The 27,428-nt window shown below is 44.6% G+C and overlaps 1 protein-coding gene across 12 annotated transcripts in view; it reads right to left on the bottom strand.

Moving 5' to 3' along the window:
- atp11a (ATPase phospholipid transporting 11A) overlaps nucleotides 1–27,428 on the bottom strand; it is a 292,743-nt gene that overhangs the window by 85,253 nt on the left and 180,062 nt on the right. For 8 of the 12 annotated variants that reach the window (XM_067986665.1, XM_067986669.1, XM_067986671.1 and 5 more), the window contains exons 23-26: nucleotides 19,953–20,012; nucleotides 8,429–8,556; nucleotides 5,373–5,508; nucleotides 4,969–4,992 (exon numbers count right to left, since the gene is read on the bottom strand). In XM_067986665.1, the coding sequence (XP_067842766.1) occupies nucleotides 4,969–4,992; nucleotides 5,373–5,508; nucleotides 8,429–8,556; nucleotides 19,953–20,012 (348 nt within the window). The remainder of the gene's footprint in view (nucleotides 1–4,968; nucleotides 4,993–5,372; nucleotides 5,509–8,428; nucleotides 8,557–19,952; nucleotides 20,013–27,428) is intronic. The other 4 variants (XM_067986666.1, XM_067986670.1, XM_067986676.1 and 1 more) reach the window with 2 other exon arrangements.

The raw sequence follows: 27,428 nt of genomic DNA, 5'->3' as shown, positions 1-27,428 counted from the left end.
TTGCAATTTTGTATGCACTTTCCTTTAGTTTTGTTATCTCTCACTTCTTTTGTCGACCATGACTGTTTTATTTGGTAAGTAGAGCTCTTGCCCCTTAGGGATATATACTGGTCCTGTATTAAGCTAAATTCTTTTTTCAACACCCCCTACTGTTCATCTGTAGTTTTACCCGACAACATTTTTGATGAGTTTGCTGTCATCAGTCTCTGTCTCATCCCGTTAAAGTTAGCCTTACCAAAATCTTGAATCTTAGTAACCGTTTCTCATTTTCAAATCTAACATTGAATTTGATCATATGAAAACTGTTGGATAAATGTTCCCTTACTGTTAGATTATTAGAGTCATAGAGTCATAGAGTTATACAGCACGGATAGAGGCCCTTCCGCCCATCGTGTCTGCGCCGGCCATCAAGCCCAGTCTAATCTAATCCCATATTCCAGCATTTGGTCCGTAGCCTTGTATGCTATGGCATTTCAAGTGCCATATTAACTAAGTCTGGCTCATTGCTCATTACTAAATCTAGTATGGCCTGCTGTTTTGAAAGGGAGGGGACAGGCAGAGGGAGCCCATTATAATGTGAGGTCGCATAGGGGCCAGGAAGGGAACTTAATTACAAGATTGTCATTTTATCCTTTTGTTTCATCGGCAATATTCAAAAATTCAATTTTACACAATCATACAAGTATACTGCAAAATATTGGGTGTGACCTCTTATTTAATAGTATTACTAGGTGGCATTACAATGGTATTAACAGGCACTGTCATGGTATCACAGGTTGGGAATACCCTCTCCAGCAGCCTGCTTGAGTGAATAGGTGAAGGCTAGCAATGGAGGAGTATGTGCCAGGTGGCATAGGGAACCTGAAGTAAGAGATGTTGTGGTTAAAGTTGAAAAAGGGGTTTAAGAGTAAGAAATGCAAGTAATTATTGTTAGGGGAGATGAACAGCTATACTGTAAGATCTTGAGTTCATGCCCCCTGTAACCAAAGTCTCAGGATATTTGTGCAGCTGTTAATTTTAGAGGGTGAAGAGTGTTACTCTCTGACATAGAATAGAATCACAGAATCATAGAATAGTTACAGCACGGAAGGAGGCCAATCAGCCCATCGAGTTCATGCCGGTTCTTTGCAAGAGCAATCCAGCTAGTCCCACTGCCCCGCCCTTTCCCCATAGCCCTGCAAATTTTTTCCCTTTAAGTACTTATCCAGTTCCCTTTTGAAGACCATGATTGAATCTGCCTCCACCACCCCCTCGGGCAGTGCATTCCAGATCTTAATCACTTTTATGTAAAAAACTTTTTCCTCATGTCACTTTTGGTACATTTGCCAATCACCTTAAATCTATGTCCTCTGGTTCTTGACCCTTCCACCAATGGGAACAGTTTCTCTCTATCTAGACCCTTCATGATTTTGAACACCTCTATCAAATCTCCTCTCAACCTTTTCTGCTCTAAGGAGAACAACTCCAGCTTCTCCAGTCTATCCACGCAACTGAAGTCATGGTATTACTATCTCACAGTGAATCACAGAAACATAGAATGGTTACAGCATGGAAGGAGGCCATTCGGTCCATCAAGTCCATGCTGGCTCTATGCAAAAGCAATTCAGCTAGTCCCACTCCCCTACCCTATCCCCATAGCCCTGCAAATTTTTTCCTTTCAAGTACTTATCCAGTTCCCTTTTGAAAGTCATGATTGAATCTGCCTCCACCACCCACTCTGGCAGTGCACAGGTGATTATTACTATCTCCCACTTTCACAGTATTACTATCTCCCACTGTCACAGTATTACTATCTCCCACTGCCACGGTATTTACTATCTCCCACCGCCACGGTATTAACTATCTCCCACTGCCACGGTATTACAATCTCCCACTGTCACAGTATTACAATCTCCCACTGTCACGGTATTACAATCTCCCACTGTCACGGTATTACAATCTCCCACTGTCACGGTATTACAATCTCCCACTGTCACGGTATTACAATCTCCCACTGTCACGGTATTACAATCTTGCACTAATGATATTACGATCTCGCACTGTAATGGTATTATGATCTCACACTGCACCTAACAGTAGCTATACCGTTGGGCAGATTGTTAATCAAGAAATAATAGGAGCTTGTATCAAAGGTAACGCAATAATCATGGGGCCTTTAACCTTCATATGGACTGGACAAATCAAACAGTTAAAGATAGTCTGGAGGGTGAGTTCATGGAATGCATTCGAGACAGTTTTGTAGAATAATACGTCATGGAACCAACCAGGGAACAGGCTATTTTAGATCTTGTATTATGTAATGAAACAGGTTTAATTAGTAATCTCATACTAAAGGATCCTATGGGGAAGAGTGATCATAATATGATGGAATTTCACACTCTTTGAGAATGACATACATAAGTCCGAAACTGAAGTCTTAAACTTAATAAAGCCAATTACATAGGTATAAGGAGCGAGTTGGCCAAGGTAGATTGGGAAATTAGACTAAAGGGTATTACGGTAGATAAGCAATGGCAAACATTTAAAGAAATATTTCAAAATTCTCAACGAATACACTTTCCTTTGAGAAATAAAAACTCCACAGGAAAAGTGATCCATCCATGGCTAACCAAAGAAGTTAAAGATAGTAGTAGATCAAAAGAGGCTTATAATGTTGTGATGAAGAGTACTACGCCTATGGATTGGGAGAGTTTTAGAAACCAGCAAAGGATGACCAAAGAATGGATAAAAAGGGAAAAAATAGAATATGAGAGTAAACTAGCAAGAAATATAAAAACAAATTGTAAGAGCTTCTACAAGTATGTAGAAAGGAAGAGAGCAGCAAAAGTAAACCTTGGTCCCTTAGAGGTTGAGACAGGAGAAATTATAATGGGAAATAAGGAAATGGCAGAGACATTAAGCAAATATTTTGTATCTGTCTTCACAGTAGAAGACACAAAAAGCATACCAGGAAAGGTGGGAAACCAAGAGGCTAATAAGAGTAAAGAACTTAAAGTAATTAATATCAGTAGAGAAAAAGTACTAGAGAGACTAATGGGACTGAAAGCCGATAAATCCCCTGGGTCTGATAGCCTATATCTCAGGGTTCTAAAAGAGGTGGCTGCAGAGATAGTGGATGCATTGGTTGTGATCTTCCAAAATTCCCTAGATTCTAGAATGGTCCCAGCGGATTGGAAGGTAGCAAATGTAACACCCCTATTCAGGAAAGGAGGGAGAGAGAAAACAGGGAACTACAAGCCAGTTAGCCTGACATCAGTCATCGGGAAAATGCCAGAATTCATTGTTAAGGAAGTGGTAACAGGGCACTTAGAAAACTGTAATATGATTAGGCAGATTCAACATGGTTTTCTGAAAGGGAAATCGTGTTTGACAAATTTATTAGAGTTTTTTGAGGATGTAACTAGTAGGGTAGATAAAAGGGAACCAGTGGATGTAGTGTATTCGGATTTTCAAGAGACATTCGATAAGGTGCCACATAAAAGGTTGTTACGCAAGATAAGGGCTCATGGGGTTGGGGTAATATATTAGCACGGATAGAGGATTGGTTAACGGACAGAAAACAGAGAGTAGGGATATTTTAAGGTTAGCAGGCTGTAACTAGTGGGGTGCCGCAAGGATCAATGCTTGGGCCTCAGCTATTTACAATCTATATTAATGACTTAGATGAAGGGACCGAGTGTAATGTATCCAAGTTTGCTGACGATACAAAGCTAGGTGGGAAAGTAAGCTGTGAGGAGGACACAAAGAGTCTGCAAAGGGCTATAGACAGGTTAAGTGAGTGGGCAAGAAGGTGGCAGATGGAGTATAATGTGGGGAAATGTGAGGTTATTTATTTTGGTAGGCAGAATAGAAAAACAGAATATTTTTAAAACGGTGAGAACTATTAAATGTTGGCCTTCAGAGAGATTTGGGATCCTCGTACAAGAAACACAGAAAGTTAGTATGCAGGTACAGCAAGCAATAGGAAGGCAAATGGCACATTGGCCTTTAATGCAAGGGGGTTGGAGGCAAGAGTAAGGAAGTCTTGCTACAATTGTATGGGGCTTTGGTGAGACCACCCTGGAGTACAGTGTACAGATTTGGTCTCCTTATCTAAGGAAAGATATACTTGCCTTAGAGGGGGTGCAACGAGGTTCACTAGGTTAATTCCTGGGATGAGAGGGTTGTCCTATGAGAACAGATTGTGTAGAATGGGCCTATACTCTCTGGAGTTTAGAAGATTGAGAGGTGATCTCATTGAAACATAAGATTCTGAGGGGGCGGGATAGGGTAGATGCTGAGAGGTTGTTTTCCCTAGCTAGAGAGTCTAGAACTAGGGGGCATAGTCGCAGGATAAAGGGTCGGCCATTTAAGACTGAGATGAAGAGGAATTTCTTCACTTAGAGGGCTGTGGATGCTCAGTCATTGAATATATTCAAGGCTGAGATAGATAGATTTTTGGACTCTAGGGGAATGAAGGGATCGGGCGAGAAAGTGGAGTTGAAGTCGAAGATCAGCCATGATCTTATTGAATGGCGGAGCAGGCTCGAGGGCCGTTTGGCCTACTCCTGTTCCTACTTCTTATGTTCTCATGTTTTAATGGTATTACAATCTCACACTGAAATGGTATTACAATTTCACATTATCGTGGGATTACTTTCTTTTGTGGTCATAGTATTAATGTTGGCAAGAACTTTTTCTCCACCATCTCAATGCCACCTGTTTCTCTTTGCTCTTTTCCCACAGTTGACCGGAGAATAATTCGGTACCAGTTTGGGTAATCTACTTAATAAGACTCAGTTTTATTCGAGGAGAAAATAAAACATTTGTGCAGAAAGCGAGTTTACACCCTACCACCGCGTAATCAGCCCACTACTACCCTTGAGAAACAGAGTCTCCACTCAGAAGTAATCACATCAGTCAGAAAGTGTCCAATGTATGTTGCCGATAAATGAGATGAAGACAAGGTGAAAAAGACAGAGTTCTTACCATGTTCGTGTTGGCTCTCATTAGCTGGTGTTAGAAAGAGAAGCAAACAGCAAAAGCAAAAAATACAAGACAGAAAGTAAATTAACAGGGCAAAAAAATGCACAGAATTGTTTGAATAAATTAACAGGGCAACAAAACCACAACAGAAATATTACTGAATAAACTAATAGGGCAAAGAGAGCAGATAATGGTCACAGTAAATTATATTTTCTTTGAGCGAGTATAAAAATATCTTAATCAGCAGGCACTGGTATAAACTGTAAAAATTAAATGTGTCATTAAATGACTTATGTAAAATATTAGAGGTACATTGCTACAATAAGGGCTTCAACAGATTTGAACATTAGTAGGCTATCTGAGCTAGATCACCTTATTTCTATGTATTTGAGCTTTTTTATACTAACCTGGCCATTACTGGTCATGGTTGAATTATCAAACAGAAAGTAAGCACCAAAGAAAAACACCACAGCATCAAACGCTCCCAGGAACGTCCAGTAAAGGAATAACTTCCAACATAACAAGGAATTTTTGGCAATGTCCCTGGTGGTTGAGAAGAAAAGCATTGATTGCTCAGGTCATTCAGAGAATTCAGTAGAACTCTATATTTACATGACATATTTGCCCTTTTGATTTAGCTGCACCCTTAATTTTATTTGAATTTGTTCTTGGAATGTGAGAGAAACTGGCATGGCCACATTTATTGCCTTGAACAACTGAATAGTTGCTAAGGATATTAAAGATCATCCAATAGTGTGGGACTGGTGTCACGTGTAGGCCACGGGTTGACAGGGATTAGTGAGCCAGGTGGATCATTTTAAAAAAACAGACAGCTTTCATGGCCATTTTTCTTCAGGTGCTAGCTGAAAAATTACGAGATTTATTGAATTCAGTTTCACAATTTGCCATGGTGGGATTTTAATTCACAACCCCTCGCTGCTAGTCCAGTACCATAGCCACTACACCACTGTAACATTCATTATGTGACATACTCGTCTGATTAAAGTTGTTACTTAGCTGAAAGCACAAAATCCAGATCATTTGGTCCATAAAATTATTGGAAAAGCTTAATTTCCCATAGTATTTTCAGCTCTCAAAATAAAACATACTGAATTGTATACTTTATAACACAATTGTTTTACAATTACATAGCACACCTTGGTGTCAGTTGTGTTTCACTTGGTGAGTGGAGAAGGATCAAAGAGTTGAGGAGTTCAGAAGGTGTGAGCCTCCCTTTTGTATGAGCCATTTGCCAAGAGACCGTTTCAGGTTCATTTTTGGAGGAGATTAGGGCACTTTCTACAGTCTATCAATTCACATTGGTTGGGTGGGAAGATCTAACTGCTGCCACAGCAGGCGTTATAGAATCAGAATTTGAGCCCATTCGGCCCTCTGCCTTGTGCTAGCGCTTCAGCTGGAGATGTTGATTCTAATCCCATTTCCTTGCCCTTTCTCTGTATACCTTTGTATTCTTCCTTTTCAAATACCGATGCAATTCCCCTTTAAATGAGGTTACTGTCTCTGCCTCAAAAGCCCCATGTGGAAAAACATTCCATGTTCTAATAACCCTATGCGTGAAAAATGTCTTCTAAATTTCCCCCTTCATTCTTCTAGTGATAATCCTCAGTCTCTGCTGCCGTATTAACCATTCACCAGCCGGTGGAAACAATCTTTCACCGTTTACCTTCACAAAACTTTCTATGCCTTTGAAAATCTCTATTAGATTCTCCCTTAACCTTTTCTGTTCTAGTGAAAAAAAACACAACCTTTTGTGCCTTCCTTCATTCTTCATTATAACCCCTCATTCCTGGTCTTATTCTTGTGAATCTTCACTGTCCCCTTTCCATGGCTCTAATATCCTTCCTATAATGGGGTGCCCAGAATTGCACGCAATACTCTAACTGTGGCCTCACCAATCGCTTGTAAAAATTCAAGATCACTTCTTTGCTTCTTTCTTCAATGCCCCTACGTAAAAAAAATCCAGAATCCCATGGTCTTTTATGGCCTTTTCTACCTGCACTCCCCCCTTTAAAGATTTTGGTATCTGCAGCCCTAGATCTCTCTATTAAATGGTATACTTCCTGTCGCTGTTATTTTCCCAAAATGTACTATTTCACATTTCTCTGCATTGAACTGCTCCTGCCACCTACCTGCCCACTCTGTTAACCTGTCTATGTTTCTCTGCATTATTCTTCACAGTTTAACATGCCCCAAAATTTGGCATCACCAGCAAACATTAAAATCATTCCCTTGTGTCTTTGTCCAAATAATTTATATAAATGGAAAACAAAAAAGTGGTCCAGCACAGATCCCTATGGCATACCATCAACATCTCAGCAATCCAAAAACATCAATTTTTTGCTTCCTGTCCCTTACCAATCTCTCAATCCATGCAGCTACATTCCCTTTAATATCATGTCCCTTAATTTTCATAACAAGCCACTTCTGTGTCACCGATCAAAGTCCTCCTGAAAATCCATGTATACAATATCCGCTGCGTTCCTTTATCTACATACTCTGTGATTACCTCAAAAAATCCAATTAAATTAGTCAAATACGACCTGCCTTTTAGAAATCCATGCTGACTGTCTGAGTCGCCCATGCATTTATGAGTTCACTAGTTTCATCCTATGTTATGGAATCTTCAAGTTCACCCACAACCGAGGTAAGACTGACTGGCTTATAATTGCCTGACTATCCCTGTCCCAGGGGTGTAACATTCATCACCCTTCAGTTCTTTGGCATATTTCCCATTTCCAAAGAGTTCTGTAAAATTATGCCAAGTGCCTCCATATCTCCTCCCCAACCTCCTTTGGGATTCTGGGACAGAAACTATTGAGCTCTGGGGACTTTTCCATTTTAGTCCCATTAACTTTTTAAAATGCAGTTTCTTTTTGAATGTTCATTTCGGCCTCCTCCTACAGTCACTGTCGCCTTTCTCTGTGTTGCTTGGCTACAGTAAGGAGAAAGGCCAGAAATTTGTTTGTGCTGGGGAATATCAGAAGGCAAAGATTGGGCACTCGTTCACAGAGCACTGAACATAATTCTTTAGATTTCTCCGGACACTTTATGTGGAGGCCTGATCATTGAGCATTGAAGATGATGCTCAAGATGAGAGCCCCTTCACAAAAGAAACTTACACTGTGATATCTTTGCCAGCCATCTGGTCTATCAGTTCAGATTCTTATTTCACTAGTGAGCTGCCTTTCAATTTTAAATGGATTGTTTCACTTCTAAATCAGCTCATCTGTAAGCTTGAAGCATTCCATCTCCTTTTGGAATTGAATGCATCGGGTTGTAAATTCATCAATCCAGCCCTTCCAATGGGCAGCTGTGCTTGAGGGGCTACAGCACTTGAAGCATGTTTCCCCCCAGCAGCAGAGATTGCTGAATTTACTATGTCATGTTCCATTAAAAGAACATTGTGGCAATTGTACCATGTGCTCACGGTCTCTAAATTCACCTGTACAATGATGGGTCTCTCTTCAGTGCATCGATACTGACGTGTTGTTCAATGAGGCTGTACAACAGGATGGGAAGAGAGGTGAAGCTGATGTTGTACAGTGTAAGGTACGCAGTGTCATACAATGGCTGTAAAGGAAGAAATTCCTCCATTATTTTATATGCTTCCAAAATATCAACATAAAGGGTAACTCACACTCCCAGAAGGGGCTGTAGGCACAGAAAGCATGGGTTGGAGATTGAGGCTAAAGTGTTATAGCCTTATCTCCGACCCAGGCTCCCTATGAGCATGGCTCATCACTGGGAGGACACAATTGCATAATTATCCCTCGAGCTTAATAGTAATAGAATTCTTCCTGGCAACAGGAAGTACTTGAATGATTCAGGAGATTGGTGTTTTCCACCAGTTGTGGAATGCAGCAGTCTCTATTTAACAATTGTCATAGAACTTTTCAGAGCAACTACAAACTTGAGAAAGTTCCAAACATTTTCAAAAGAAAATACCTTTTTCCAGCATTAGGACTGTAATTGTGATAACGAGAGAACTCATTAGTGGTATTTATCAACTGCTTCTGATGCAGAAGACAACAGAAAATGAATGCTGGTGAAGGGAGACTACTAAGGACACAGCCCTGAACAAAATCTTATATAGAGAAAGAAAAAGAAATGAACAGCTTGCATTTATATAGCAATTTTTATATTCTTAGGACATCTAAAACACTTCGCAGCCAATGAATTAATTTTAAAATGTCACTGTCATTATACAGGTAAACACGGCAGCAAATTTGTGTACAGCAAGGACTCACAAACAGCAATGAGATAAATGACCAGATAATCTATTTTGGTGGTGTTGGTTGAGGGATAAATGTTGGCCAGGCCACAAGATTTCCTTTGCTCTTTGAATAGTATCCACATGAACAGGTAGTTTAACCTCATCCAAAGGACAGCACCTCCGACACTGCAGCACTCCCTCAGTACTGCACCTCCGACAGTGCAGCACTCCCTCAGTACTGCACCTCCGACACTGCAGCACTCCCTCAGTACTGCACTCCCTCAGTACTGGGCTACCGACAGTGCAGCACTCCCTCAGTACTGCACTGAGCTATCAGCCTATGTTATGTGCTCAAGTGTCTGGAGTGGGGCTGGAACCTAAAGCCTCCTGACTCAGAGGCAGGAGCACTACCACTGAGCCAAGCTGACACTATAAAAGTGGATGAAGCAGAGGAAAGATCAGCAGATTGCTAAGGATGTGGCTTCCCTAAAGTGACACCATCCCTAGCTGTTTCTTTCTGCCTTGTGGAATGACATGAATATCTAGTTAGCATGTGGATGTTGAACAGACAGGAAAAATATGGTTTTCCATTTAAGGTTTCTTATTAGGACCTTTTTTGCACACGTGATACTCAATAGGGTTAGACAAAGACAATCTCCTTTACTTTTGCACCTGGACCATTTTAACAAAATCAAACTTCAATTATCATTAAAGTCAATTAATTTCTTTCCTGATTAAGATTCTAAGATACTCTATTTGATGAATCACCTTGCATGTTCCCCATGAGACCAAGCGTTAAAGGTACTGCTCTCAGAATCCTTTTAAAACCTATTTTTGATGAGCCATCACCCTGCTGAGTTTCACACTGTTCCCCCCTCCTCCCAATCCCTTGTATTTTAGGAGCAGGTTGGCAGAGCCAATGCTGAAGGATTTTCAACAACATGCAATTCCTGGCGAGCTCCTCCTGGGCTGTAACCAGCTTACCAGCACAGAACACTGCGAGCCTCCTGCCGCTTTGTCCAGCTGTGACCACAGTACATTCGGGTGTTGGTTTGCAGGCTTACTTGGAGCAGAACTTCCAGCCCGCAGTGGAATCTATCCTTCCAGGAACCAACATAACCATAGGATTTGGTGAGTGCCTTATTGCCAGGTTTGATACTATTGTTAAACTAAGACCTAAAATGACAGAGAGGTGGTAGAGGACTTTAGAAAAGCAGATTTAAGCTGCAGGAAGGTTGTGAGAGAATATTAATTGGAAAACTTTACTTAGAATTACAGAAGGGGGGTAATTTTGACTTTGGCCACCCGTTTTACATCTCTTCCGATTTTAATTTCCATTGACTTTCATTCAAGTTGGTGACTTTGAGTGGAAGCTCAGCAGACCAATGGTATGAGTCATCACGTGATTCATACTGTGAAGGCTTTATTCTATTAATTTTTATATTGTCTGTTCATTTACAATCAGCCTCATTTCACTACATTGCTCTTTAGTTCACCTTCTGTAAAGGCAGGGAACACATCTGGTGCACTGGGTACAATTCTGGGCACAGGTACAGCTACACCTGGAGTGCTGGGTACAATTCTGGGCACAGGTACAGCTACACCTGGAGTGCTGGGTACAATTCTGGGCACCGTACTACAGCAAGGATATCCAGGCACAGGAGGCAGTGCAGAAAAAGGCAACAAACTGATACCGAGCTTAAGGAATCTGAGCTCTGAGCAGAGGGTGAAGATCCCAGCATTGTTTACTCTAGAGAAGAGAAGGCTCAGGGGAGAGACTATTGATGGATTTAAGATCTGATAATCTACATTTAAAAAAAATTTTTTTTATTCGTTCACGGGATGTGGGCGTCGCTGGCAAGGCCGGCATTTATTGCCCATCCCTAATTGCCCTCGAGAAGGTGGTGGTGAGCCGCCTTCTTGAACCGCTGCAGTCCGTGTGGTGACGGTTCTCCCACAGTGCTGTTAGGAAGGGAGTTCCAGGATTTTGACCCAGCGACAATGAAGGAACGGCGATATATTTCCAAGTCGGGATGGTGTGTGACTTGGAGGGGAACGTGCAGGTGGTGTTGTTCCCATGCGCCTGCTGCCCTTGTCCTTCTAGGTGGTAGAGGTCGCGGGTTTGGGAGGTGCTGTCGAAGAAGCCTTGGCGAGTTGCTGCAGTGCATCCCAGAGTACTAAAGGAAGTGGCCCTGGGAATAGTGGATGCATTGGTGACCATCTTCCAAAATTCTATAGACTCTGGAACAGTTCCTACAGATTGCAGGGTGGCAAATGTAACCCCACTATTTAAAAAAGGAGGGAGAGAAAAAAACAGGGAATTACAGACCAGTTAGCCTAACACCAGTAGTGGGGAAAATGCTGCAGTCTGTTATAAAAGATGTGATAACAAAACACTTGGAGGGCATTAACGGGATTGGACAAAGTCAGCATGGGTTTATGAAAGGGAAATCATGCTTAACAAATCTACTGGAGTTTTTTTGAGGCTGCAACTAGTAGAATAGGTAGGGGAGAACCAGTGGATGTGGTGTATTTGGATTTTCAGAAGGCTTTTGATAAGGTCCCACACAAGAGGTTAGTGTGCAAAATTAAAGCACATGGGGTTGGGGGGAATATACTGGCATGGATTGAGAATTGGTTGACAGACAGGATACAGAGAGTAGGAATAAACAGGTCTTTTTCTGGGTGGCAGCCAGTGACAAGTGGGGTACCGCAGGGATCGGTGCTTGGGCCCCAGCTATTCACAATACATATCAATGATTTGGATGAGGGAACTAAATGTAACATTTCCAAGTTTGCACATGACACAAAGCTGGGGTGGAATGTGAGCTGTGAGGAGGATGCAAAGAGGCTCCAATGTGACTTAGACAAGTTGGGTGAGTGGGCAAGAACATTGCAGATGCATTATAACGTGAAGTGCTAGATTGTATAAATGCATAAGAACATAAGAACATAAGAAATTGGAGCAGGAGTAGGCCAATCGGCCCCTCGAGCCTGCTCCGCCATTCAATAAGATCATGGCTGATCTGATCCCAACCACAAATCTAAAGAACACAAGAAGTCGGAGCAGGACCCGGCCACATAGCCCCTGGGCCCTCTCCGCCACCCACAGGGCATTGACCGATCCGAACTCAGCTTCATGTCCAATTTCCTGCTTAGACAAGCGTGTAAGAAAGGCATAGTGGTCTTAATGGGGGACTTTAACCTTCACATAGATTGGGAAAAGCAGACTAGCAAATTTAGACGAGAAAAGTAGTGAATTTCTTGAGTGTGTCCGGGATAGTTTTCTACAGCAGTATGTCCTAGAGGCAACAAGGGGGCAAGCCATACCAGATTTAGTAATGAGTAATGAACCAGATTTAGTTAACGGCTTAACTGTGCGTGAACATCTATCCAATAGTGATCCTAACATGATCGAGTTCAATGTAGTGTTTGAAAGGGAAAAAAGTGAATCAGTTGCTAAGATTCTAGACTTGGGCAAGGCTGACTTCAATGAGATGAGACAGAGACTGTCCACAGTAAACTGGGCAAATCTGTTCATGGGTAAAACGACTGATGATCAGTGGGAAATGTTTAAAGGAACATTTAATGTGATACAGAATCGGTTTATACCCAAGGGGCAAGAACTCTAGAATCATAGAATCATAGAAGTTACAACATGGAAACAGGCCCTTCGGCCCAACATGTCCATGTCGCCCAGTTTATACCACTAAGCTAGTCCCAATTGCCTGCACTTGGCCCATATCCCTCTATACCCATCTTACCCATGTAACTGTCCAAATGCTTTTTAAAAGACAAAATTGTACCCGCCTCTACTACTGCCTCTGGCAGCTCGTTCCAGACACTCACCACCCTTTGAGTGAAAAAATTGCCCCTCTGGACCCTTTTGTATCTCTCCCCTCTCACCCTAAATCTATGTCCCCTCGTTATAGACTCCACTACCTTTGGGAAAAGATTTTGACTATCTACCTTATCTATGCCCCACATTATTTTATAGACTTCTATAAGATCACCCCTTAACCTCCTACTCTCCAGGGAAAAAAGTCCCAGTCTATCTAACCTCTCCCTATAAGTCAAACCATCAAGTCCTGGTAGCATCCGAGTAAATCTTTTCTGCACTCTTTCTAGTTTAATAATATCCTTTCTATAATAGGGTGACCAGAACTGTACACAGTATTCCAAGTGTGGCCTTACTAATGTCTTGTACAACTTCAACAAGACATCCCAACTCCTGTATTCAATGTTCTGACCAATGAAACCAAGCATGCCGAATGCCTTCTTCACCACCCTATCCACCTGTGACTCCACTTTCAAGGAGCTATGAACCTGTACTCCCAGATCTCTTTGTTCTATAACTCTCCCCAACGCCCTACCATTAACGGAATAGGTCCTGGCCCGATTCGATCTACCAAAATGCATCACCTCACATTTATCTAAATTAAACTCCATCTGCCATTCATCGGCCCACTGGCCCAATTTATCAAGATCCCGTTGCAATCCTAGATAACCTTCTTCACTGTCCACAATGCCACCAATCTTGGTGTCATCTGCAAACTTACTAAACATGCCTCCTAAATTCTCATCCAAATCATAAATATGAATAACAAATAACAGCGGACCCAGCACCGATCCCTGAGGCACACCGCTGGACACAGGCCTCCAGTTTGAAAAACAACCCTCTACAACCACCCTCTGTCTTCTGTCGTCAATCCAATTTTGTATCCAGTTGGCTACCACACCTTGGATCCCATGAGATTTAACCTTATGTAACAAACTACCATGTGGTACCTTGTCAAAGGCTTTGCTAAAGTCCATGTAGACCACGTCTACTGCACAGCCCTCATCTATCTTCTTGGTTACCCCTTCAAAAAACTCAATCAAATTCGTGAGACATGATTTTCCTCTCACAAAACCATGCTGACTGTTCCTAATCAGTCCCTGCCTCTCCAAATGCCTGTAGATCCTGTCCCTCAGAATACCCTCTAACAACTTACCCACTACAGATGTCAGGCTCACCGGTCTGTAGTTCCCAGGCTTTTCCCTGCCGCCCTTCTTAAACAAAGGCACAACATTTGCTACCCTCCAATCTTCAGGCACCTCACCTGTAGCTGTCGATGATTCAAATATCTCTGCTAGGGGACCCGCAATTTCCTCCCTAACCTCCCATAACGTCCTGGGATACATTTCATCAGGTCCCAGAGATTTATCTACCTTGATGCGCGTTAAGACTTCCAGCACCTCCCTCTCTGTAATATGTACACTCCTCAAGACATCACTATTATTTTCCCCAAGTTCCCTAACATCCATGCCTTTCTCAACCGTAAATACCGATGTGAAATATTCATTTAGGATCTCACCCATCTCTTGTGGTTCCGCACATAGATGACCTTGTTGATCCTTAAGAGGCCCTACTCTCTCCCTAGTTACTCTTTTGCCCTTCATGTATTTGTTGAAGCTCTTTGGATTCTCCTTTGCCTTATCTGCCAAAGCAATCTCATGTCCCCTTTTTGCCCTCCTGATTTCTCTCTTAACTCTACTCCGGCAATCTCTATACTCTTCAAGGGATCCACTTGATCCCAGCTGCCTATGCATGTCATATGCCTCCTTCTTATTTTTGACTAGGGCCTCAATCTCCCGAGTCATCCAAGGTTCCCTACTTCTACCAGCCTTGCCCTTCACTTTATAAGCAATGTGCTTACCCTGAACCCTGGTTAACACACTTTTGAAAGCCTCCCACTTACCAGACGTCCCTTTGCCTGCCAACAGACTCTCCCAATCAACTTCTGAAAGTTCCTGTCTAATACCATCAAAATTGGCCTTTCCCCAATTTAGAATTTTAACTTTTGGGCCAGACCTATCATTCTCCATAGCTATCTTAAAACTAATGGAATTATGATCACTGGTCCCAAAGTGATCCCTCACTAACACTTCTGTCACCTGCCCTTCCTTATTTCCCAAAAGGAGGTCAAGTTTTGCCCCCTCTCTAGTCGGGCCATCCACATACTGAATGAGAAATTCCTCCTGAATACACTCAACAAATTTCTCTCCATCCAAGCCCCTAATGCTATGGCTGTCCCAGTCAATGTTGGGAAAGTTAAAGTCCCCTACTATTACCACCCTATTTTTCTTGCAGCTGTCTGTAATCTCCTTACATATTTGCTCCTCAATTTCCCGTTGACTATTTGGGGGTCTGTAGTACAATCCTATCAAAGTGATCTCTCCCTTCTTATTTTTCAGTTCTACCCATATAGACTCAGTGGGCGAATCCTCGGATATATCCCCTCTCACTACTGCCGTGATGTTCTCCCCAATCAAGAACGCAACTCCTCCTCCTCTCTTACCTCCTGCTCTATCTTTCCTACAGCATCTGTACCCTGGAACATTGAGCTGCCAGTCCTGCCCCTCCCTTTGCCATGTTTCAGTAATAGCTATAACATCCCAGTCCCATGTACCCATCCATGCCCTGAGTTCATCAGACTTGCCAAAAAAAACAGCCATGGACAACTAAAGAGGTAAGGGACAGTATAAGACATAAGGAAAGGGCATACAAAACGGCAAAAAATGGCACAGATCCTGGTGAATGGGAAAGATACAAAGATCAACAAAGGGTCACAAAACAGATAGTATGAGCTATAAAAAGAGAGTATGAAAAGAAATTCGCAAGGGATATCAAAACCAATGCAAAGAACTTTTATAGTTATATTAGGAAAAAGAGGATGGTCAGGAGCAGTGTTCACCCCTTAAAAACTGAAAGTGGGGATATTCTCATTGACAATGGGGAAATGGCGGACATGTTGAACAATTACTTTGCGTCAGTATTTACAGTCGAAAAAGAGGATAGCATGCCGGAAATCCCAAGAAAACTTATATTGATTCGGGGACAGGGACTCGATAAAATTAACATAAATAAAGCAACAGTAATGAAGAAAATAATAGCACTAAAGAGTGACGAATCCCCAGGACCAGATGGTTTCCATCCCAGGGTTTTGAAGGAAGTAGGTGAGCACATTGCAGATGCCCTAACTATAATCTTTCGAAGTTCTCTAGATTCAGGAACTGTCCCTCTAGATTGGAAAATTGCACATGTCACTCTGCTTTTTAAGAAAGGCGCGAGAGGGAAATCGGGGAATTATAGACCAGTTAGCCTAACATCAGTTGTGGGGAAAATGCTGGAGTCTATAATTAAGGATAGGGTGACTGAACACCTCAAGAATTTTCAGTTAATCAGAGAGAGCCAGCATGGATTTGTGAAAGGTTTGTCGTGCCTGACAAACCTGATTGAATTTTTTGAAGAGGTAACTAAAGTAGTGGACAGGGGAATGTCAATGGATGAAGGCATTTGATAAGGTCCCACATAAGAGGCTATTAGCTAAGTTAGAAGCCCATGGAATTGAGGGAAAAGTACAGACTTGGTTAGGAAGTTGGCTGAGCGAAAGGTGACAGAGAGTAGGGATAATGGTAGGTACTCACATTGGCAGGATGTGACTAGTGGAGTCCCACAGGGATCTGTCTTGGGGCCTCAATTATTCACAATATTTATTAACGACTTAGATGAAGGCATAGAAAGTCTCATATCTTAGTTTGCCGATGACACAAAGATTGGTGGCACTGTAAGCAGTGTAGATGAAAACATAAAATTACGAAGCGATATTGATAGATTAGGTGAATGGGCAAAACTGTGGCAAATGGAATTCAATGTAGACAAATGTCAGGTCATCCACTTTGGATTAAAAAAGGATAGAACAGGGTACTTTCTAAATGGTAAAAAGTTAAAAACAGTGGATGTCCAAAGGGACTTAGGGGTGCAGGTACATAGGTCATTGAAGTGTCATGAACAGGTGCAGAAAAAAATCAATAAGGCTAATGGAATGCTGGCCTTTATATCTAGAGGACTGGAGTACAAGGGGGCAGAAGTTATGCTGCAGCTATACAAAACCCTGGTTGGACCGCACCTGGAGTACTGTGAGCAGTTCTGGACACCGCACCTTTGGAAGGACATATTGGCCTTGGAGGGAGTGCAGCGTGGGTTTACTAGAATGATACCCGGACTTCAAGGATTAAGTTACGAGGAGAGATCACACAAATTGGGGTTGTATTCTTTCGAGTTTCGAAGGTTAAGGGGTGATCTGATTGAAGTTTATAAGATATTAAGGGGAACAGATAGGGTGGATAGAGAGAAATTATTTCCACTGGTTGGGGATTTTAGGAGTAGGGGGCACAGTCTAAAAATTAGAGCCAGACCTTTCAGGAGTGAGATTAGAAAACATTTCTACACACAAAGGGTGGTAGAAGTTTGGAACTCTCTTCCGCAAACGGCAATTGATACTAGCTCAATTGCTAAATTTAAATCTGAGATAGATAGCTTTTTGACAACCAAAGGTATTAAGGGATATGGGCCAAAGGCAGGTATATGGAGTTAGATCACAGATCAGCCATGATCTTTTCAAATGGCAGAGCAGGCACGAGGGGCTGAATGGCCTACTCCTGTTCCTATGTTCCTATGTTCCTCTAAATGTGAGGTTATCCACTTTGGTTGTAAAAACAGAAAGGCAGATTATTATCTGAATGGTGAGAGATTGGGAAAAGGGGAGGTGCAGCGAGACCCGGGTGCCCATGTACACCAGTCGCTGAAAGCGAGCATTCAGGTGCAGCAAGCAGTTAGGAAGGCGAATGGTATGTTGGCCTTCACTGCAAGAGGATTTGAGTACAGGAGCAGGGATGTCTTACTGCAGTTATACAGGGCCTTGGTGAGACCACATCTGGAGTATTGTGTGCAGTTTTGGTCTCCTTATCTGAGGAAGGATGTCCTTGCCATGGAGGGAGTGCAACGAAGGTTTACCAGGCTGATTCCTGGGATGGCAGGACTGACGTATGAGGAGAGATTGGGTCGACTAGGCCTATATTCATTAGAGTTTAGAAGAATGAGAGGTGATCTCATCGAAACATATAAAATTCTAACAAGACTAGACAGACTAGATGCAGGGAGGATGTTCCAGATGGTTGGGGAGTCCGGAACCAGAGGTCACAGTTTCAGGATACATGGTATGCCATTTAGAACCAAGATGAGGAGAAATTTCTTCACTCAGAGGGTGGTGAACCTGTGGAATTCTCTACCACAGAAGGCAGTGGAGGCCAAGTCATTAGATGTATTCAAGAAGGGGATAGATATATTTCTTAATGCTAAAGGGATCAAGGTATATGGGGAAAAAGCGGGAACAGGGTACTGAGTTAGACAATCAGCCATGATCATTTTGAATGGCGGAGCAGGCCCGAAGGGCCGAATGGCTTACTCTTGCTCCTGTTTTCGACGTTTTCTATGTTTCTATGTCTTTAAGTGAATTGATAAATGGAACCTGATAATATGATCCAGATTGGCACAAACTCTAGAACCAGGGAACAGGGCTCGGGCTGAGAAGGGGGGTGCGGAGAGAGACACAGACGGTTCGGGGGGAGGGGTGTTAATTTGTGAAGTGGACTGTCCAGGGAGGGAGGGGCAGAGAGTGTGGACAATTTAAGGAGGAATTGGAGAGATGTTTGAGGGAGTGAGTAATTGAGGGGAATTAGTTTCTCACTCCCTAACATTATGGGGCATTCAGGGATAGTTCCTGGGATACCATTGGAATTTCACTCCATTTGCTCTTAAAGGTCTCAGGAGAACTCTCAGCAGCTGAGAGTTCAGGCCCCTGAACCCTCAACAGCCAAAGGTGATCAATCTCAGAGGGGCCTGAGAGCTGCACTGGGAGTTAAGGACCAAAAAATGTACTTGTTCACTCGGCTGCCCCCAGAGTGCGATGGCATTGCTCTGAATTTCCATGTGTCAGCTGACGCTGATGCACTCTCACAGCCACAAGCCACCCACTCTGGTTATGCGTTGATCCTGTCCCTGGGATTCCAGACAGGGTCTGCGGCTTTGGGCACTGACAGCGGAAGGTCTGCTCCAACAAACTTCCAGCAGTGGAGGGGGACCCTGGAATTTCAGGCCCTGGGATCCCGGTCTCAGTTTCTGCTAATGCTGCTCCCGAATTGAGAGATGTAGCCCAGCAGTCCTGTGGGGAAGGACCCAAACTTCAACTCAGCAACTGCCACTGACAGCTTGTATCCACCTGTCAGTATCTGTGTGGGGAACAGCACCCTGTACTCAGGGCACAATACATTAACACACTGACGTGAATCATCACTTATTTGGTACAGATCTTAGATCAGCCTGTGAAAGCGCAACTCACACAACTTGAAACACATGAAGCCACTGCCATGGCATCTGTGTTCAGTACTGACAACCCGTTTCCTCATCAACACAGACTGGAACTGTGTTCCTGCCCTGTATCATAGAATCATACAATCATAGAATGGTTACAGCACGGAAGGAGGCCATTTGGCCCATCGAGTCCGCGCTGGCTTTATGCAACAGCAATCCAGCTGGTTCCACTGCCCCGCCCTATTCCCGTCGTCCTGCACATTTTTTCATTTCAAGTACTTACCAAGTTCCCTTTTGAAGGCCATGATTGAATCTGCCTCCACCACCCCCTCGGGCAGTGCATTCCAGATCATAACCACTCGCTGTGTAAAAACGTTATTCCTCATATCGCCTTTGGTTCTTTTGCCAATCACGTGAAATCTGTGTCCTCTGGTTCTTGACCCTTCCACCAATGGTAACAGTTTCTCTCTATCCACTCCGTCTAGACCCTTCATGTATGATCAGCTAAGCTCATAGCAACACATTACTACAATGCGAGTTATGGAGCAGAGTACTAACCTGCTGAGAAAATCCACAAAAGAACTGGTACAAAAACTGAGGAAATATGAAGCAAACATTCTGGAAAACAACAAAAATATGAGATGAGATAATTAAAACACCACAAACAATTACATCAAATATATTTCAAACCTACACTTATTTAAGGCTGCATTCACTTTCAATGTACTCATGACAGCATCACCTCCAGCAGGTGGATCAGCAAAACTGGGTGAATTTATGGTGGATGATTTTAGCCAGAGTACAAAAAGTTTGCCTGTTGCTTTTTTTACTAAAGTTATCAACAGGAAAGTTGTCGTCAAAGTGAATCCCTGAAAGGAAATACATTAAAAAACATGCAGAGGGAAGGCAGGTGGTACAGGGGCAGGTGGTACAGGGGCAGGTGGTACAGGGGCAGGTGGTACAGGTGGTGCCAGGGCCCGTGGTGCCGGAGATACTGGGGCAGGTGGTGCCGGGGCAGACGGTGCTGGGGCCCGTGGTGCAGGAGGTGCCGGGGCCCGTGGTGCCAGAGATACCGGGCAGGTGATGCCGGAGATACCGGGCAGGTGGTGCTGGGGTTGCCAGGGCAGGTGGTGCTGGGTGTGGTGCCAGGGCCTGTGATGCTATTGTAGCAAGATTTTTTTAAAAAGAGACCCCTGTCCAAATAAAATAGTGGAAAGTAGTGAACAGAACCAAAGACCAACAATGAGAAGTAAACAGGAGATGAAACAAGTACAAATCAAGTATATTCCAGTAAAGAGACAAGGAAATGTACCGAGGCCATGAGTTTGTGGATCAATAGGGACACGAGATCAAACGTGAAACTAAAAAAAGCATTTCACACTTTATACAAGAAGCCAGTGGTGTGCGAAAGGCCAGGAGACTGGAGTTCAGCCTCAACCAGGAGTTTAGCCTTAAGGTGCAATGGGCCTAAAATTATGCTGAGGGGTTAAATGATTACGGTGTTGAAAACCATTTACTTTAGTTATGCCGGGGGGGGGTGGGTGCTGGGGAGAAAATCAGCCTGTGATGTGGGATGATTGTACGATGTACGAGGTCCTGGACGCTCCCCATGTCTGGGAGGACCATGTACAGGACGTCGCTCCGATTGCTTACACTCGAGCTCAAGGTTTGTGAACACCAGGGACAGCTGGAGTCGCTCAGTCACGTTCCACGAGGTGGTCACCCTGTGGGCAGAGAGTGAGTGAGGGAGGGAGGTGGGTGACCGTCCATCGGAGTAGGAAGTGTGGACAGGAGCCAGTGCAGGGACCCCTGGGAGTGGGGAGAGTGGACGGGAAGCAGTACAGGGGCCCCTGGGAGTGGGGAGAAAGGACAGGTGGCAGTGCAGGGAGCCCCGGGAGTGGGGAAATTAGACTTGAGGCAGTACAGGGACCCCCGGGAGTGAGGAAAGTGGACGGAATGCAGTGCAGGGACCCCCGGGAGTGGGGAAAGTGGACGGAATGCAGTGCAGGGAACCCCAGGAGTGGGGAGAGTGGACAGGAGGCAGTACAGGGACCTTTGGGAGTGGGGAGAGAGGACTGGAGGCAGTGCAGGGACTCCCGCGAGTAGGAAGAGTGGACAGGAGGCAGTGCAGGAACCCCCGGGAGTGGGGAGAGTGGGCAGGAGGCAATGCAGGGACCCCTGGGAGCGATAAATTGACAAATAGCGATTCAGTACCAAGTCCCTGTGTCAATGACAATAGTCAGGCGGTCCATTATTAGCAGCCCTCTAGCCATCAGCGTGCTGACCCCAACTGCAGGGTCACCTTCATTTACTAGGTGGTGTTAGCTCACACATAGAACCTGACCCCATCTTTTTGGATGATGTCTCCAAGAGGCAGAATGTAGCTGAGGAAGAAAGAGGAGGGGTCAAGGATAGATCCTTGGGGGGACTCCAGAGGTGATGGTGCAGGGGCACCAAGAGAAGCCATTGCTGGAGATGCTCTGGCTATGATTAGACAGGTCAGAGTAAAAGCAGGTGAGGACCTCCTACTGAGCTGGACAATGGAGGAGAAGCATTGGAGGAGGATGGTGTCGTCGGTGTTGTCAAAGGATGAGGAGGGATAGTTTACCACGGTCACAGAGGATGTCAGTTGTGACTTTGATTCATAGATTACAGCACTGTGGAAGGGGCAGAAACCTGATTGGAGTCGTTCAAACATGGAGTTGCAGGAATGATGGGCACGGATTTGGGAGGCAAAAACGTGTTTAATAAGTTTGGAAAGGAAAGGGAGGTTGGAGATGGGGTGGTAGTTTGCAAGGACTGAAGGGTCGAGGGAAAGTTTTTTTTGAAGAGGGGGTGATGATGGCAGTTTTGAAAGTGAGAGGGACAGTAGCTGAGGAGAGGGTACCATTTACAACGTCACCTAGCATGGGAACGTGAAGAGGAAGTTGGGTGGTTGGCAGTTTATTAGGAATAGGGTCAACCAAGCAGGAGATGGGTCTCTTGGACAAGATGAGCTTGGAGAGGACATGAGGGAAGATAGGAGAGAAACATGGGTTCCGGGCTAGGGTGGGGGGAAGGGGAAAGGGAGAATCATCAGAGGCAGGTGAATGCACAGTCTCAATCTTAGTGATAAAGTTGTCCTTGATCTTCTCGCACTTGTTGTTGGAGGTGAGGGTTGTGGAAATTGGGAAAGGGATTTAAGGAGATGGTTGGTGGTGGAGAGAAGAAGCGGATTATCTTTGCTTTCCAGGATGAACCTGGAGTAGTGAGTGGTTTTGGAAGAGGCGTGTGAAAGGCAGAAACCTAATTGGAGAGATTCAAACATGGAACTGCAGGAAAAATGAGCATGGATAAGCACGGTGACAAAATGTTCAAGAACTTTAGAGAAAGGGAAGTTGTAGATGGGGTGGTAGTTTACAAGGATAGAGGAGTCGAGAGTGGGTTTTTTGAAGAAAGGGCTGATGGGGGCAGTTTTGAAAGGGAGTGGGAACAGTACCTGAGGAGATGGAACCACTTAGAAGGTCAGCTAATATGGGGGCCAGGAAAGGAAGTTGGGTGGTCAGCAGTTTAGTGGGAATAGGATCGAGCAGGAGGTGGGTCTCACGGACAAGATGAGCTTGGAGAGGGCATGAGGGGAGATGGGAGAGAAACTAGGGCAGGGTGAGCCTGGGGGATTCGTTACGAGATGAAATGGAAGAGATTTACAATAGAAGATAGAAGAAATGGATAGTTGAGAAGCTGTCAAATTCACTTCCAGGGTTAGGAACATAGGAAAATGGGAACATGAATAGACCGTTCAGCCCCTTGAGCTTGTTCTGCCATTTGATTAGATCATGGCTGATCTGTACCTCAACTCCATTTACCCGCCTTTACTCCATATCCCTTGATGCCCTTACCCAACAAAAATCTATCGATCTCAGTCTTGAAAATTTCAATTGACTCCCAGCATTCACAAACTTTTTGGGAGCGAGTTCCAGATTTACACTACCCGTTATGTAATAAATTGCTTCCTGATTTCGCTCATGAATGGCCTAGTTCTAATTTTAAGATTATGGTTGAGGCAGAAACTATGTCAACATTCAAAATGAGATTAGATAGGTCGATGAAAGAAAAGGGGTTGAAGAGATATGGGAACAGGGCAGGTAAACGTGATTGGACTATCTGCTCGCGTGGAGGGTAAACAGTGACACATTCTTGTTAGGCCGAAAGGCCTGGTTCTGTGGTGTTTGGGCTGCCCACCCTATAGTACATTTTAGCTGAAGGTGTTTTTTCAGCATCTGGCTGCTTGCTGACTCAGCACAGTAATTGCCAGCCATGTGCAACTTTGCCTATGTGGGAGGTGGCAGTGTCTCTGTGCCCTCTGACCTGCCCAGCAAACCTCCATTTGACTAAGTTTGGCATCAAGCACTTAACTTAAATTTAATCTTAATTTGCAGTTTTCAGTTAGTGATAAACAAGCAGCCGGAAGTGGCAGTTGGTCACACAGTTAATTAGGTGACTGGTTAGAACTGATAATCTACTGTCAGCTTGGGCTGACTCAGGTGAGTGGCATTCTAGCCAGCATAAATTCAGAAGGGTTTTGCTAATGCACGGAGTAGCAGTTATTGACGGAGTCTGGTTTTGACAGCACCTATAAATTGGGAATTTGGTGAGTGAGGGGTTTTGGTGCAGTAAGGGGTGAGGCGCGCCGAGAGCGGGGGGGGGGGCGCGCCGAGGGCGGGGGGGGGGCGCGCCGAGAGCGGGGGGGGGCGCGCCGAGAGCGGGGGGGGGTGGGCGGGGGGGAGCGCCGAGGGCGGGGGGGGCGGCGAGGGCGGGGGGGGGGGGGCGCCGAGGGCGGGGGGGGCGTGCCGAGGGCGGGGGGGGTCGAGGGCGGGGGGGGGTGGGCCGAGGGTGGGGGGCGCCGAGGGCGGGGGGGGCGTGCCGAGAGCCGGGGGGGGGGGGCGCCGAGGGCGGGGGGTGGGCGGGGGGGCCTGCCGAGGGCTGGGGGGGGGGGCGAGGGTGGGGGGGCGCCGAGGGCGGGGGGGTGGGGGCGCGCCGAGGGCAGGGGGGGGCACGCCGAGGGCGGGGGGGGGGCCGAGGGTGGGGGAGGGGCGCCGAGGGCGGGGGGTGGGCGGGGGGGCATTGGTTGTAATCTTCCAGAATTCACTAGATTCTGGAAAGGTCCCAGCGGATTGGAAAACCGCAAACGTAACACCCCTATTCAAGAAGGGAGTGAGACAGAAAGCAGGTAACTATAGACCAGTTAGCCTAACATCTGTCATTGGGAAAATGCTAGAATCCATTATTAAGGAAGTAGTAGCAGGACATTTGGAGACTCATAATACAATCAAGGAGAGTCAACATGGTTTTATAAAGGGGAAGTTGTGTCTGACAAATTTATTAGAGTTCTTTGAGGAAGTAACAGGCAGGGTGGATAAAGAGGAACCAATGGATGCAGTATATTTAGATTTCCAAAAGGCATTCGATAAGGTGCCACAAGGTTACTGCACAAGATAAGAGCTCATGGTGTTGGGGGTAATATACTGGCATGGATTGAGGATTGGCTAACTAACAGAAAACAAAGAGTCGGGATAAAAGTGTCATTTTCAAAATGGCAATCTGTAACTGGTGGGGTGCCACAGGGATCAGTGCTGGGGCCTCAACTATTTACAATATATATCAATGACTTGGATGAAGGAACAGAGTGTCTTGTGGCCAAATTTGCTGATGACACAAAGATAGGTGGAAAACCAAGTTGCAAGGAGGACACAAAGTGTCTGCAAAGGGATATTGACAGGTTAAGCGAATGGGCAAAAATTCGGCAGATGGAATATGATGTGGGAAAATGTGAAGTCATCCACTTTGGGAGGAAAAATAAAAAAGCAAAATATTATTTGAACGGAGAAATACTACAAAATGCTGCAGTACAGAGGGATCTGGGTGTCCTCGTACATGAAACACAAAACATCAACACACAGGTGCAGCAGGTAATCCGGAAGGCAAATGGAATATTGGCCTTTATTTCGAGGGGGATGGAGTATAAAATCAGGGAAGTCATGCTACAACTGTACAGGGTGCTGGTGAGACCACACCTGGAGTACTGTGCACTGTTCTGGTGCCCTTATTTAAGGAAGGATATATTTGCATTGGAGGCAGTTCAGAGAAGGTTCATCCGGGTATGGAAGGGTTGTCTTATGAGGAAAGATTGAACAGGTTGGGTCTATACTCATTGGAGTTTAGAAGAATGAGAGGAGATCTTATTGTAACATACAAGATTCTGAGGAGACTCGATAGGATAGATGCTGAGAGGATGTTACCCCTCATGGGGGAATCTAAGACTAGGGGGCATAATCTCAGAATAAGGGGTCGCCCATTTAAAACGGAAATGAGGAGGAATTTCTTCTCCCAGAGGGTCGTGAATCTTTGGAATTCTTTACCCCAGAAAGCTGTGGAGGCCGAGTGATTGAATACATTCAAGGCTGAGTTAGCAAATTTTTGATCAGCAAGGAGTCAAAGGATATGAGGAAAAGGTGGGACAGTGGAGTTGAGGTAAAAATCAGATTAGCCATGATTTCATTAAATGGAGGAGCAGGCTCGAAGGGCCAAATGGCCTACTCTTGCTCCTTTCTCTTATGGTCATTGCTCCTCCTCAAAACTGGGTGTCTACAAGGCGCTTTGGCCATCAGCAGCAATGACCATTTGCAACACAAGAGAGCCAAACCATCTCACCTTGACATTATCATCACCTCCAAAAAACTTAGAGGAATTCACAATGGAAAAACCATTGCCCCAATATTGAGGACTTACCAAAAACGTGCATGCCAGAACACTTGGCACAACTAAATGGAAACAGCTGGACAAGTTGGGCCTGTATAAACTGGAGTTTAGAAGAATGAGAGGTGATCTTATTGAAACATATAAGATCCTGAGGGGACTAGAAGGGGTAGATGATGAGGGGAGACTAGAACTAGGGGCCAGAGTTTTAAAAATAAGGGGTCTCCCATTTAAGATGGAGATGAGGAGAATTTTTTTCTGAGGGTCGTGAGTCTGTGGAATTCCCTTCCCCAGAGAGCGGTGGAGGCAGGGTCATTGAATATTTTTAAGGCTGAGTTAGATAGATTCCTGATTAACAAGGGAGTCAAGGGTTATAGTGGGTAGATGGGAAAGTAGGGTTGATATCACTATCAAATCAGCCATGATCTTATCAAATGGCAGAGCAGGCTCGAGGAGCCGAATGGCCTACTCTGCTCATAATTCGTAAGTTCGTATGTAAAGAGAAAAGGCTCCAAAATAGCCTTAAAACACTATTACACATTTTACAAAAGGGCTGCTTAAATGCACTTCTGTAAAAGGACACCCAGCAGCTTTGGACAAGCATTTCATATGGGCAGATAGATAATGGAGCACTATACCAGCTGAAACACCAGGTCATTACCCCTCAAAGCCAAGAAATACAACATCATCCAGGACAGAGCAGTTTGCTTGATCAGCAACTGATTTTTTTTTTCCCCTCAGGATGTGCATGTCGCTGGCAAGGCTGCATTTATTGCCCATCCATAGTTGCCCTAGAAAGTGGTGGTGACTCAGCTCCTACAATGGTGTTAGGTATAGAATTGCAGGTTTTGACCCAGTGATGATCAAGGAACAACAATGAGGGTTATATTGGATAACCCCTGAAACTGGGCACGGGGGTCGCGGTGCGCGATTAACCCGCGTCCAATCGTGCTGCCTGGTGATTTACCAGATATCTGCAAGGAGTCAGGCCGAGCTGCACTGTTGATTGGCTGCTCACCAGCTGGGGGGCCCCGATATCGTGAGTGGCTTGCACCTCTTAAAGACAGCCTGCACCTCTTATTTGAAAAATATAAGATATGGCTCCGCACGGAGTCTGAACGAAGATCAGACATTGCACCGTAAAACACAAATGCAGGCCCTGTCCCTATGTTTACAAACTGCTGAGTTATGTTAAAACATTGAATAAAGGTTGCGCACTACTAAATCCCACATCCTCCAATCTGCAACGCCAGACCCCACCAATCTGCCGATCTGAGTTTGTACTGGGCCTGCGTGACA

This window comes from Heptranchias perlo, chromosome 6, assembly GCF_035084215.1.
Source record: "Heptranchias perlo isolate sHepPer1 chromosome 6, sHepPer1.hap1, whole genome shotgun sequence".
Classification (NCBI taxonomy): Eukaryota; Metazoa; Chordata; class Chondrichthyes; order Hexanchiformes; family Hexanchidae; genus Heptranchias; species Heptranchias perlo.
Note: the sequence above shows the minus strand (reverse complement) of the source record. Positions and strands in the feature narration are given on the sequence as shown.